Raw genomic sequence first — 11941 nt, 5'->3', positions numbered from 1 at the left:
AAAAATTTTTTTTAAATGAAATTTATAGCATTTTTAAGAAATTTCTTCGGATTTTTTGTAATATTTTACAAAGTAAAGTATAGTGTGGCGTGTAAAGTAATTCTAGAATTGAATAATTTAATTATTAAAAATAATATGAAAAAGTGTAAAAAAACCTGAAAATATTACAATATGCAATTATTTTTAACATTTTGACAACACATACGAGAGAACATAACATTGACGAACAAAAACAAATTCTTTTCAAATAATTATTTTTTTACAAAATATAAAATCCAAAAAGGGAATATACATACGCAAACTTAATAATTATAAAATAAATATATATTTAAAATAAAATATTGTAAAAAATAAATATCACATTTTTCTGTTACAAATGAATGAATAATGTTTTCGGCTCTCTGAGATGTATATGCTTAAACTATTCAAAAACAAAAAAAAAAAAAAACAAAAAAACAAATACTTATTGATTATTGTGATAAGAGATTAATAGCAAATGAAATGAAAAATATTTCTTTGCATTACACATTTATATATTTGCGTGTATATGACATTATTTTCTCCTCTTATCGTAGTATTGTGTGAATACATTTCCAATCATTTAATTTATTAAACACATGTACATGCATTTTTTTGTTGTTTTTTTTTTTTTGTTTTAATATCGTTATGTTTTTAATATCACTGTGAAAAGCATTCCCTTTTATGTGTAAAGATTGATTATTTTTTCAAATATAATATAATTTTCTTAGGCTCTTCCATTTCACGCTATATTTAGGGTTAATATTTAATTATTTATCATAATTTTTCTTCCTTCACAGTGGATAACCTAACGCTGCCGACAGTAAAGGTTCCCAAGAACGATTTATTTCCATATATAATGTTGTACATTGTTCAGCAACTAAATCATCTTCATCTAAAACGGTTATCGGGAACAAATCATTCTATTGAAAAAAAAACAAAGAGAATAATTTTTATTAAATCCTTAATGTGTAAGTTTATGGGAAAAGAAATTTAAAGTCACCAAGTCTGACTACAAAATATTTCACATCACACACATGCCTAGTCAAAGTCTTTATCCAAGTTCGTGAGAAATTATCAAAAATTAGGTTTAGTTGCTATGTGAAAAATTATTTTGCCTGAAAATCCTATCTAATCTAAATTTATGTAACCGAAACTTATCATAGTCAGTTTGTACATCAATTCCTTACTTTGTACTAATTTTCATTATAGAAAATTAATAATTAAAACTTATTGCCGTGCGACAACCATTTCCCATGGAAGAGGTTGTATGAAAGGTGATTCAGCAAGTAAGGAAAGTTAGTTCAAGCTAAGTTCATAAACTAATTTCCATCATAAAATATTCAACGGTACGTTTTCTTGTTATCTACAGACTTTTTCTTGCACCCATGTATAGATGGTTGTGACTCTAGAATCCATTTCGTACGGTAAAATGCTACGTTTCAACGATTTTGGTTGACATCTAATAAAAATGAAAAATTGCTTTTAAAATAATAACTTTTTCAGGATAGAACTTTATGATGAGGTTGGCCTTAGATGTTATCCTTTGCCGTTAGCTTTCATTCTTGATGTCAAATATGTCAATCGAGGAGATTTCATCATAATCTCGGGAAAATAGCGATCTTTACGAGGAACACACAAAGGCTTGGACGGACATTAGACGTTAGGTCTACCAGAATTCACGTCAAGTATAACGGAATATAACGATTCATTGCGAGCCAAAGCATTATAACTTTTGAAGATTAGAAGAATTATAAAAACACTGTTAACTTAAAATCTTTTTCCACTTTAAATATCTTCCTTTTCTTCGCTTGCATTTATGCATAAATACAATACACTCAAACCTGCTTTTGTGTGGTCTTTTTTTGTGCGTTTATGGGAGTCGCTAGTTACCGCATAAAAACAAATACCTTTAAATTTGCATGTTGCGTGCGAAACCTATTTTTTTTTTATAGCTACACTCAAACCTGTGTTTGACCGTCTTTTTTTGTGCGTTTTCGATCGTAAAACAAATTTGAAAGTAATTTGACAAAACTAGTGCTAATGTGTAATCAGTTTCTTGTCTGATTATTCTTAACTGTACGATAGTAGGGAGTATAGTATAATAAAAAAAAAACTAGGAAATTGACGTCTTCCGATCCGATTGATTTTTCATATATATCTTTTGTTAGATTAATATTGAACGTATAGAAAAAAGTAGGTAAATGGTACGTTCGCTCATAGCAGTTACACGAACGATATATACCTCATACGTGATGAATGACCACAAAATGCAAATTCGATCGAAACCGAATTTATTTCTTATTTCTCATTTTTGCTTACATTTTTTGCTTGCCACAATTGCTCCAAAAGGCGCAGGAATCGTTGCATTTCAGCGCTACTTGCGAAGAATATCACTAAATCATCTGAGCATTCACGAACTTCTTGGCATGAGAATTCCAAAACACACCACCACGTATCATTATGAGATGGTATTTTAATGCCAATCATTTCTTTAATATCGGCGCATGTTAAAATTTCTAAACCTGAATTTTTACCGTAAACGCTATTCATTGAAATTTGCCCTTCTTTCGTTTCGACTTGCGCCTGCTTCGAAAATGTTGCTGTCGATATTGTGGAATTAGTTGTAGCATTACTGGCCAAAGATGATCCTAAGGTAGTGTTATACGTTGTGGTCGAGCGTGAAAATTGTGATAATTTAGTGGGCGTAGAATTGATCGAAGAACAGGATCGCAAAGTACCACGTGTTGGTGTGCTCATGGCCGAACTTAACTGGAAGAATTAATCAAATGTAATCGGTTGTAAGATTACTATTTATTAAATGAATTACCAAACTTCCGGTATCCGGCATAAAATGCGGCAGTTCCTCTTCAAATTTTGTGTTAGTTATAGCAGCAGCACTGTTCATTATGCCCTCATGAGCAATCGATTCAATTTTCTTATTAAATTGTTTAAGGGGTGCCGAGAAATCTTCTCGCAGTGTTATTAAATGATTTTGTGTCACCACCAATGTGCAACCCAGTGTCTTGTGTTTTTCCTGCATCTCAAAAAGCTGCAAATCATTAAAGAAATTTTTACTTGTGTAACAACATAACAACAAACAACATGTCGAATAATTTACCCCACTAGCCGATTGTAGTAAAGCCTGCAACCACTCTGAAGCAACGTACTCATCCGGAGCAGCTAACTGCAAAAGCATTTTATCCTTGAGCATAATTTCAAAGCAATGAGGTCTTCCCGCTTTCACTGCTCGTCTAGCACCTTGACATTCAGCCAAAGCCATTGCCCAACTGGGTATTTTTTGTGTGGAATCATTAAACATATATAAAACACCAGCCCTATATAAAAATAAAGGAAAAATAAAAACATTCTTCCTCATCACATTTTTGCAAACTTACTTTAACAAAAAATAGCCCGGGTTCCACAGTTGATGCTTCGACGTACTGATGTGATCTCTCGTACGCCGATGCATTAAGAAACCTTTAGCATGCGGTCCTAAAGGTTCTTGTTCACCGCCCTCGCCCAATGAAGAACCTGGCATATTAACAACCGCGTAATACATCCAGCTATCACTTTTACCTACACATGAATTTGCGCGCACAAAGTCCTGCAAGGGTACCAAATGATTTAAAGTCAATTGACCGACAGCTGGCAATATGGAGCCATGACGCCGAGCACACAATTCTAGATTAGCTACCAAACTGTCTGCTGAATAAGGTCCGCCTGCCAATAAAACTTGTTGCATATCGCGGGTGCTATTCGAAAGCAGTACCGTATTGCCATAAGGACCAGTCTATAAATGGTAAAATATTATGTAAAAATAGTTCACCCTTTAATTTCATGATTATAACTAACAAGTATGACATCTAAATCCTTATAAGCCAGGATAAATTTTGAGCACAATCGATTACGCACCAAATCTGTAACATATAAAGTTTTGTCCGTTAAAAAGACTAATACCGGTGTCATGTAGCCTTCTTTGCTATAGCCGGTATAAAGTTTAAAAGCTTTCATTAATATTTCCGATGCATTTAGAAGAAAATTTAAATTGCTGCCAATAAAAACGTCGACCGATATTTCGCCAATGCCTAATTCGAAACGTGACAAGTCTCCGGGTAAATCAGATTCCAAATTAGTGAGTTCGCGTCGAGGAGAATTCACACCAGACATTTCTATTTCCATCGCTATCTCGGCATTTAAATCTTCGATTAATTCTATGTTGCGAGGTCGAGCACCTTTTACATACAAATTGCCGGTAAATAATTTTTGTCCAGTTTTCAGTTTGTGCGCAAAAAAATTGTTACGTTTAATAGATGATTCCAGTATTTTCTTTTGTGTAACATTTCGCAAAAAACGATTTATTAGCGATGTTTTGGCCGGCGGCTGAGGAGGTTTTAAAAGATTAGCATAATCAGCGCTCGATTGTCTATCGCTGACTTCTGGATAATCAACAATGATAATATCACTTTCATTCTTATCGGTGTCCGTCGTTACGGTCAGAATATCATCGAATTCTTCACTTAGGATAGTGCTTTTAGAGTCACGGCCACTACCGCCGCGAGCGATATTATAATGGCTGAAAAGATCGGGTGACAAAAGTGTTGGATCCGGTTGCGGTGCACTCACCCCATAACGCTGAGGTGCATTTTGTTGAATAAGATTAGAACCTGATGCACTTAAGCGTTTTTTGAGAGGCGATGGTATATGACGCGATTGTTTCTCCAAATTAACCCGTAAATCGCATCCAATGGCGAGGCTTTCACGTTGATTACAAGAACCTGAAGTACTTACGCTACCACTGGCTATGCCACTGGTTAAGGAAGAATTTGATTTAGTTGTCTGCTGCACCAGTTGAGCCATATTAGTGGAAGAAGTATTATCCATGATACTCGAAATATCCGAAATAGTAGAAGAAATTTTCGGAACTTTATAGGGCGTGCTGGTAGAAAGCGATTGTGCATTTGTTTCCCATTTTCGCGGCATTTTAAGAGCTAAGAAAATATAAAAAGCAAAATGTTTAGAAAGTTCGCGAAACTATCAAGCTAGTTAGGATAATTTAGAAATGAACTCAATTAACATACCAAAATAATTATCGGTAGCTTCTTGCCATTCTTTTGCCTCTTGATCTTGAATTTTATGTTTTGCTTCCGTCTCACGATTATTAGGTTTTATGCCTTTGGCACTACTTTTATCTTTTCCCGTATCCTTAAAACTGCGAAAGAAATTGGAAAATGTCTTAGCTATAGGAGCCGACATGAAAGCATTACGTAACTGGTCGGGTTCTGGCTGGGCAAATGGTGTATCTTTCTCAATTAAGTCAGCAATGTTACCACACGAGTCCTCCATGCAAATAAGATCGTTAAATGATGACGATGATGATTCGTAACTATACGAAACGCCTGTATGTTCGAATACAGTGCTCTCACAATTTATAATGAATTTATTACGAAATGGTGTATTGTCGGGCTCAACGGCAGCTAAACTGTCAGTGACCAGCGAGCTCATATCATTATCATTATCATTATCAAATTCATTTTGCCTCTTCAGTTGTGGGGTGTTACTATGTTCAGTTTCCTTCAGTTGACTTTCGCTGCTATTGTCTCGGGTTGGCGCATACATTTCTTCTTCATTTCTGCGTCTCAATTGTTCGTCAACATTGTGCACAAATTTTTTAACGGGTTGTTGCTGCTTAGAACCATCTAAGCTTTTGCTGAGAAATGGTTTCGTTTTCAAGGGCGGAGAGTCGGGAATTTGCTTAGCATTGAATTCATTTTTTTGATGTTCGGGTGTCTGCTCAGGTTCGGGCACACATTCAATAACAGCTTGTAAATCCTCCGAACCTTCAGGAACGCCACGCTCAGGCAACGGCATAGTAAAAATACTTTTCAATGAGCCAAATATCATTTTGCTGCTATTGTCCAATAATTGATTCACATCGTGAACATTAAATTTTTTCACTTTATTACTAAGATCTTGTTCCTGTATAACATCAGTATGAAATTTCGTTTTCTTCAAACAACTTGATTTCGGTTTTTTCTCCTTATTCCAGACAGATTTTTGACGTGGAGGGCTATTATTTGAACCAATATTGGGTTCTGAGTAGTAGCAATTTTCGCCTAAAAAATGTTAAACACATTAGTAATCATTTAAATATAATTTTTAATTTTTTTTTTTTTTTACCTATAAAATTATTGTTGTTGTTGCTTACGCCAATACAATCACAAGAACTGCTTTTAGCTTGCTCATATTGATGGCAATTGGAATTTTTGTCATTTTCATCGGAATCCAAGCTGGAATTGGAGCTGGAACAAGAACATTTGTAAAGCTCTGGATTAAGATTTTTCTTTGCATTTAAAGCAGTAGCCAGCTTTGCCACGTTGTTATCTGTCGCTGTAGTGTATTCAAAAACTCCCGAATTATCATATTGCAAACAATTATCATCGTTCATATCGTAGACGTCCGAGTTCCCATAGTCCAATACATCGGAACAAGCATTACGATAAACAATACGTCGCCGACCATTAGCCGCGTCGCCGCCTTGAGTGTCTTCATCACCGTTTTGAGGGAGTTCGGTAGGTTCTGTCTTATCACCCTCTGAACACCAAGAGTAACGTCCGGCGCCACTGACCTGTTGATTCATTTTCCGTATACCGGCCTTGTAAGTAATGAACCCGTGCTCTATATGTATATTATCTGTACGAGTATTCTTCAGAATATCTTCGTGAAACGAGACACGCTTTTTCGGAGCCTTGGCAACCGCTGGCGTTTTACGCACTTTTCGCCGATAAACTATATTTTCCGTGGTATCGCCAAAAGTCGAAATTTGACTGGTGGTCATGGCCTCTTCAACTCCCGCCGATACTGCCGATATTGCGGTCACATTAAAATTTGAATCGACAACGGCGGCCTCTTCCGGTGCACCAACAATCGAAGATGATTTAGTTTTCTCAATAGCTATTGTGATGCACTTTGCATCCTCAAATTCAAAGCCCGTCTGCGAAGTTATTGAATCTATCATCAATTCGCTTGACTCTGAATCCAACATTTGTACACCCGAATCGCTGGGAGTGGTATCATCTAAAGTGCCGCTCTGAATGCTGGCAGACATTTTGTCGGCATTGTTTACATTCGCTGCACTAATCGAAGTATTCAAATCCACTCTCTTCAAGGACCCCGGCGTTGTTGATAATTTTGATTCCATGCTCTTGGCCGCAAAGAGCGGTGATTCCATTACGACATCATAAGCAGTCGGCTGTCGTTCAGCAAGGGTTTCTGCTTTGTCGTTATTTTATATTATTGAAGAGTAAATAAATTTTTGTATTTTATTTTTAAAGAAAGCAAGATCGTCTTTGGTTTTATTATTATTGTTATAATTATTTTTAATGGAATTAAGCTTTTTCTGTTGGTGTAATGCAGGATTAAAATTTTTTTTTTTTTTTTTATGTGCAGCCAATTATTTGATGTGTTGTTAAGGCATGTGATGGTTGATAAAACTCTTAAGAATAGAAGTCAAAATAAAAAGAATTAAAATTTTCGCATAAATAATAAAGGCAAATAATTTTTAATATAAAAATTATAAGTCATTGATTTGTAAGATATATATCAATCGAAATAAATCTAAAAACGTTCAAAAGCTTTGCTAGAAAGAACTAGAAAGAAGATCAAGAAAACCAAGCTCAAACAAATTCTACGGTTTCTTAGTCACGACATCCTCAAAAATTATGTTCGATTTGTGTAGGTTTTACAATACATACAACTAGGCATTGCAGTTACCATGTAGCAGTTACATAGCTCCCTTTAGGACAGCAGGCTTATGTGCTGCGAAACATAGGCTGTCTGTCCATTTTTTAATCTCGCCAGATTGAGCTCAAAAATTAATCTAAAACTTTTTTAATTTTGGAAATAAGCTTAAGAGATCCCCCAAATTGTATATGTGTATATATTCCTTATCGTATATATATTGCTACATATATTCTGTAAAATCAATTAAAAAACCTTCCTTGTTTCACAAACGCTTGTAACTTTTTCAAAAATAACGATTAATGGATTTCTCCAAGAAGTTGCTTACAATTATCAGGAAATTGTTTGTAAATATTACTTATGAAGAGCTGGAAGATTTTCTAAATATATTTCAAATATGGTAGATTCGTTCGTGATATCACATGTTATATTCAATTTAAATAAGTTATAATAATAATAATAATATTTTCTTGCACTATCATGTTGAAAAATCTTATTCATTAAGATTAAGGGTCTTGACAACCATTTATCATTTTTCTCCTAAAAAGTCAGAGCCATTGCCCAAATATTATTCATAAAGATTAAGAGTCTCGACAAATGTTTTTCACTTAAAATCTAAAAAAACTTCAGTCTCATGTATCTAAATTGCTTTGTCTTTTCCTTCAGGCAATCACTTCACCGGATAACTGCATTAGAGCTGCTATTAATCTTGCTCGTTGGAGTCATTCTGATGTTTCTAGGATCAACCAACCTTTTAATTACCAGACCCGACAAAAATAGCCTCTTTATCAGCGTTGAACGCATTTTCTTACCCCGCCTTAGGCCAAAAAGAAGACGATTCTCCTTGGGGACATGCTTGGCTGTTCAAAAACAGAAACAATTCCGAAAAATCGCTTTTCTGTTCGAGAACACTAGGCTCTTGATACTTGATCATTTCATATTTCTCCAGTTATGCTATGTATGTACATGTATTATTATGGTTGTTATTAATTTATTGAGAGATATCAATTCTAAAAATAAAGTCATCCGCCTGTGTGGCCGAAGACGAGGAATCTCGATTCGCAACACAATGGTCGTGGGTTCAAATCTCAAGTGCGGTAGAGTTTTTAATAAAGTCGAAAGCCTTAGATGCTAGCGCTTTAAGACTTTAGTCTTAGAATTTATTCTCCGACTAAAATTTATAATAATAATAAAAATAAAGTCGAAAAGAATTATAAGCTATCATAAAAGGCTATCGGTTTTGTTGAGAACTCCACCGCCTTCGACATTTGAACCGACGATCATGCATATGTGTAAATAGTTGCCTTCTTTTTTCAATTTGTACTTTTTTCTCTACTCCTTTAACTAAATACATGCTTAACTTTTTAACCTCAGAACACCTTTCGGTACTTATATGATCCAGCAATCCGGCGCCTTTTAATCATATTTGGTCAATTTATTTACAAAATATATGGGTAATAACTAAATAAAAAACGTCAGCGCAATTGACTTATTAAGTTTAACAAATCGTTAAGGATATGTTATGAAAAAAAGTAAGATAAATATCCGGTAAAATAAATATTGGAATAAATCTTTAATTTATCGTAATTGTAACATACAATAAATGTTTTAGAGAAGACAAATGCCCTCTCTAAGCTCTGTTTACACAGATCAAATGAGAATTTTTTATAATTGCATTTTTCAATTACGTAAGTATTAAGAAGAACAAAGAGTATTACACAGCGAGAAAGAGATTAATATGCGATTAGGGAAGAAAGCGCCCGTTCGAACAATTTCGGTGATATCGCATACAATATTTATGCTTTTTTACCCAAATAGATCTAAAGTAGCTATAAAGGTGTTTGATAACCTATAAAACGCACCTAAATCTTGGCTTTATATCTTTTATAGTGCGATATTGTTATACTAACTATATGTCCAGCGTTGCTATTGTCCATGGCTACACCAAAAGAGACTCCATAGTCTTATTGGCTTTTCAATTATTATTATTGTATTATTATTATTGGTTCAGCTTAATTTAATAATTAATAATAAACTAAAATATAAAAAATACTTTATCATAAAATTTTTTAGGGGAGTGCAGTTCCCTTGCGAATGATGTCGACAAATAATACGCATTTTATTAAAAGCCTGTAACTTTTTTCCTTTTATTTTTAATAAAAACCTAACAGCTACTGCATTACTACACATCTTTGTCACAGAGTGTATAAGCGCATATCATCAAGAGTAAAAAATCAATAAATAGTATAATGCAACGAAAGGATAGAAAACTAAACTGTAAATGTGGTTTATATATGGTGAAAAGTACCGGCTTGAAACTTATTAATATTTAACTTTGTTTAAATCCCCCTAAATACCATTAGAAACTAATACAAGTTAGCTAACAATACTTTACGGGAAAGAGGTAGAGGCATCGCTTTTTTTAAGTCAAAAAACTATTCAAAAATATTGTATTAAATGCGTTTTTTTTATGCACTAATAAATACTAGTTAACTGCAATTTAAAATCATTTACACCGCCACCTCCTCCGTTTACCCGTCTCCAACTTCCATTATTACCTCTTAAGTAGTGCGTTGTGCACCCAAAGAAAATTGATTTTTTTCATAGAAGAAATCTTGGAAGAGAATTTTCCTTTTCGTAGAATATATTTTTTTTTCTATTTTGTATTCTATTTACCTTCAATCTGTTGTGGAAAATCCATGACACATTTTAATGATTGTTTTTACTTGCTTTATTATATATTTTGTACTACATGAATTTATTAACCAATATTATGCACACATTATTATATTTCGCTTTATAAAAGTTTTTTTTTTCTGTTTTTTTTGCTGCGAGCTCTCTCTGACCAACTGATATTATTTGCTTAAGATTTTCACATCAATAACAATCAGCGTTGTCGTAAAATGGTATTATTTCGCAAAGAAGAAGAAGAACAAGACGAATAAATATTGTAATCAAAATTTTTTTAGAAGGAGATCAACCTTTTTTGATCTATTTATATTACACATGATAAGAAAAAGTTTGTCTTCAGTTGAGAAGTGCTTTACAAAGCATTTCATTATAATTGTGTTCAGTAAAAAAGTGTAATGAATGAAACAACAATGTTTCTTATTAGGAAGCTTCACTTCACATTAGAAAATTTATTTCTTTAACTATAGGCAATAGGAATTTTATAGCCTTTATTGTCTTTATCTAATATGATAATTTTGGCTTGAAATTAATTGATTTTAACTCGGCCTAAGCTTATCGGATTATTTAGAGTTTCTTATATTATTATTATTATTATTGTCATTATAAGTATTAATTTAAGCAGAGAAAGACTAACGTCTTAAGGCACTAACAGGCTATCAGCTTTGTTGAAAACTGTACCGTACTTTAGAATTGAACCCACGTCCGTCCTTGTGCCTAAATAAATCGTTCGCTTTGGGAATAATTATCATTTTTGTTTTTAATGATTTCTTCGCTCGTATGTCTACTGAATTCATGGACTAGTGTAGTTCGAATGTTTATAGTTGGTGGGCTGATAACGAGAACCTTAATCCGACGGAAGTATCATCGATTTCTCTGCAATCCCATTTGAAATGATCAAACCACCGACAAATTGCTATTTTAGATGCGAAAACGTGGACAATCAATCCAAAGCTGATTTTTAATGATAGTTTGCTACGAAATTTAATCGTTTGAGACTCATCACTTTCTAAAAATGACATAGATTTCTCTTTCCTCCTTCCCTATAATCCTTCCACTCGCCAAGGGACTAGTCAAAAAAAAAAGTTTACAACATAGCGTCTAAATTGAAATATTTATTTTTGTGAACAACAAAAAAATTTTCGATTTTAAAAACCCTCAGTTGTGGCTTGCAAAAGGTTGCACAACAAAAAGCCAAATTTGAAGGATGTAAATGAAGATATTAACAACCAGATTGTCTACAAAAATATGGCTCGAAAGCAAAATCATTTGAAGAGCAAAATAACTGCGTCCTTTTATTTCGGGAACGAGCTACGAAAGTTAAGTTTTGCGCCGAAGATAATACAGAAAATTTGAAAATCCCGTTTTAGAAAATTGTGGTTGGTCTTAGATTGCGCAAAACTTTAAATCTGAAAATGCTTGTCATTCTGGCCGACCAATCACTATAGAAGTTAATTATATCAACTTAAGTTGAGGAGACCAATCATTATTGATG

The 11941-nt window shown here is 33.7% G+C and overlaps 1 protein-coding gene across 1 annotated transcript; it reads right to left on the bottom strand.

Annotated features, from left to right (window-relative positions):
* Nucleotides 1–317: 317 nt before the first annotated feature.
* LOC119639955 lies at nucleotides 318–10611 on the bottom strand. The gene is made up of 9 exons (XM_038037702.1): nucleotides 10435–10611; nucleotides 6199–7290; nucleotides 5100–6134; nucleotides 3874–5009; nucleotides 3417–3811; nucleotides 3140–3356; nucleotides 2849–3070; nucleotides 2341–2790; nucleotides 318–941 (listed from the first exon to the last, which is right to left on the bottom strand). The coding sequence occupies exons 1-9, from the start codon at nucleotides 10457–10459 to the stop codon at nucleotides 813–815; spliced, it is 4701 nt and encodes a 1566-aa protein (XP_037893630.1). The 5' UTR covers nucleotides 10460–10611; the 3' UTR covers nucleotides 318–812.
* Nucleotides 10612–11941: the final 1330 nt, after the last annotated feature.

Source organism: Glossina fuscipes, unplaced genomic scaffold (assembly GCF_014805625.2).
Source record: "Glossina fuscipes isolate IAEA_lab_2018 unplaced genomic scaffold, Yale_Gfus_2 114, whole genome shotgun sequence".
NCBI lineage: Eukaryota > Metazoa > Arthropoda > Insecta > Diptera > Glossinidae > Glossina > Glossina fuscipes.
This window is presented reverse-complemented; position numbering and strand designations above follow the sequence as displayed.

Bases quoted from the DNA above. Each gene is read 5' to 3' on its own strand.
- LOC119639955 (XM_038037702.1), bottom strand. From the start codon at position 10,459: ATGGATTTTCCACAACAGATTGAAG. The intron at 3,357-3,416 runs GTAAGTTTGCAA...ATTTTTATATAG, and splicing joins CCGGGCTATTTTTTGTTAAA to GGCTGGTGTTTTATATATGT. The intron at 942-2,340 runs GTAAGCAAAAAT...TTTTTTCAATAG, and splicing joins AATTGTGGCAAGCAAAAAAT to AATGATTTGTTCCCGATAAC.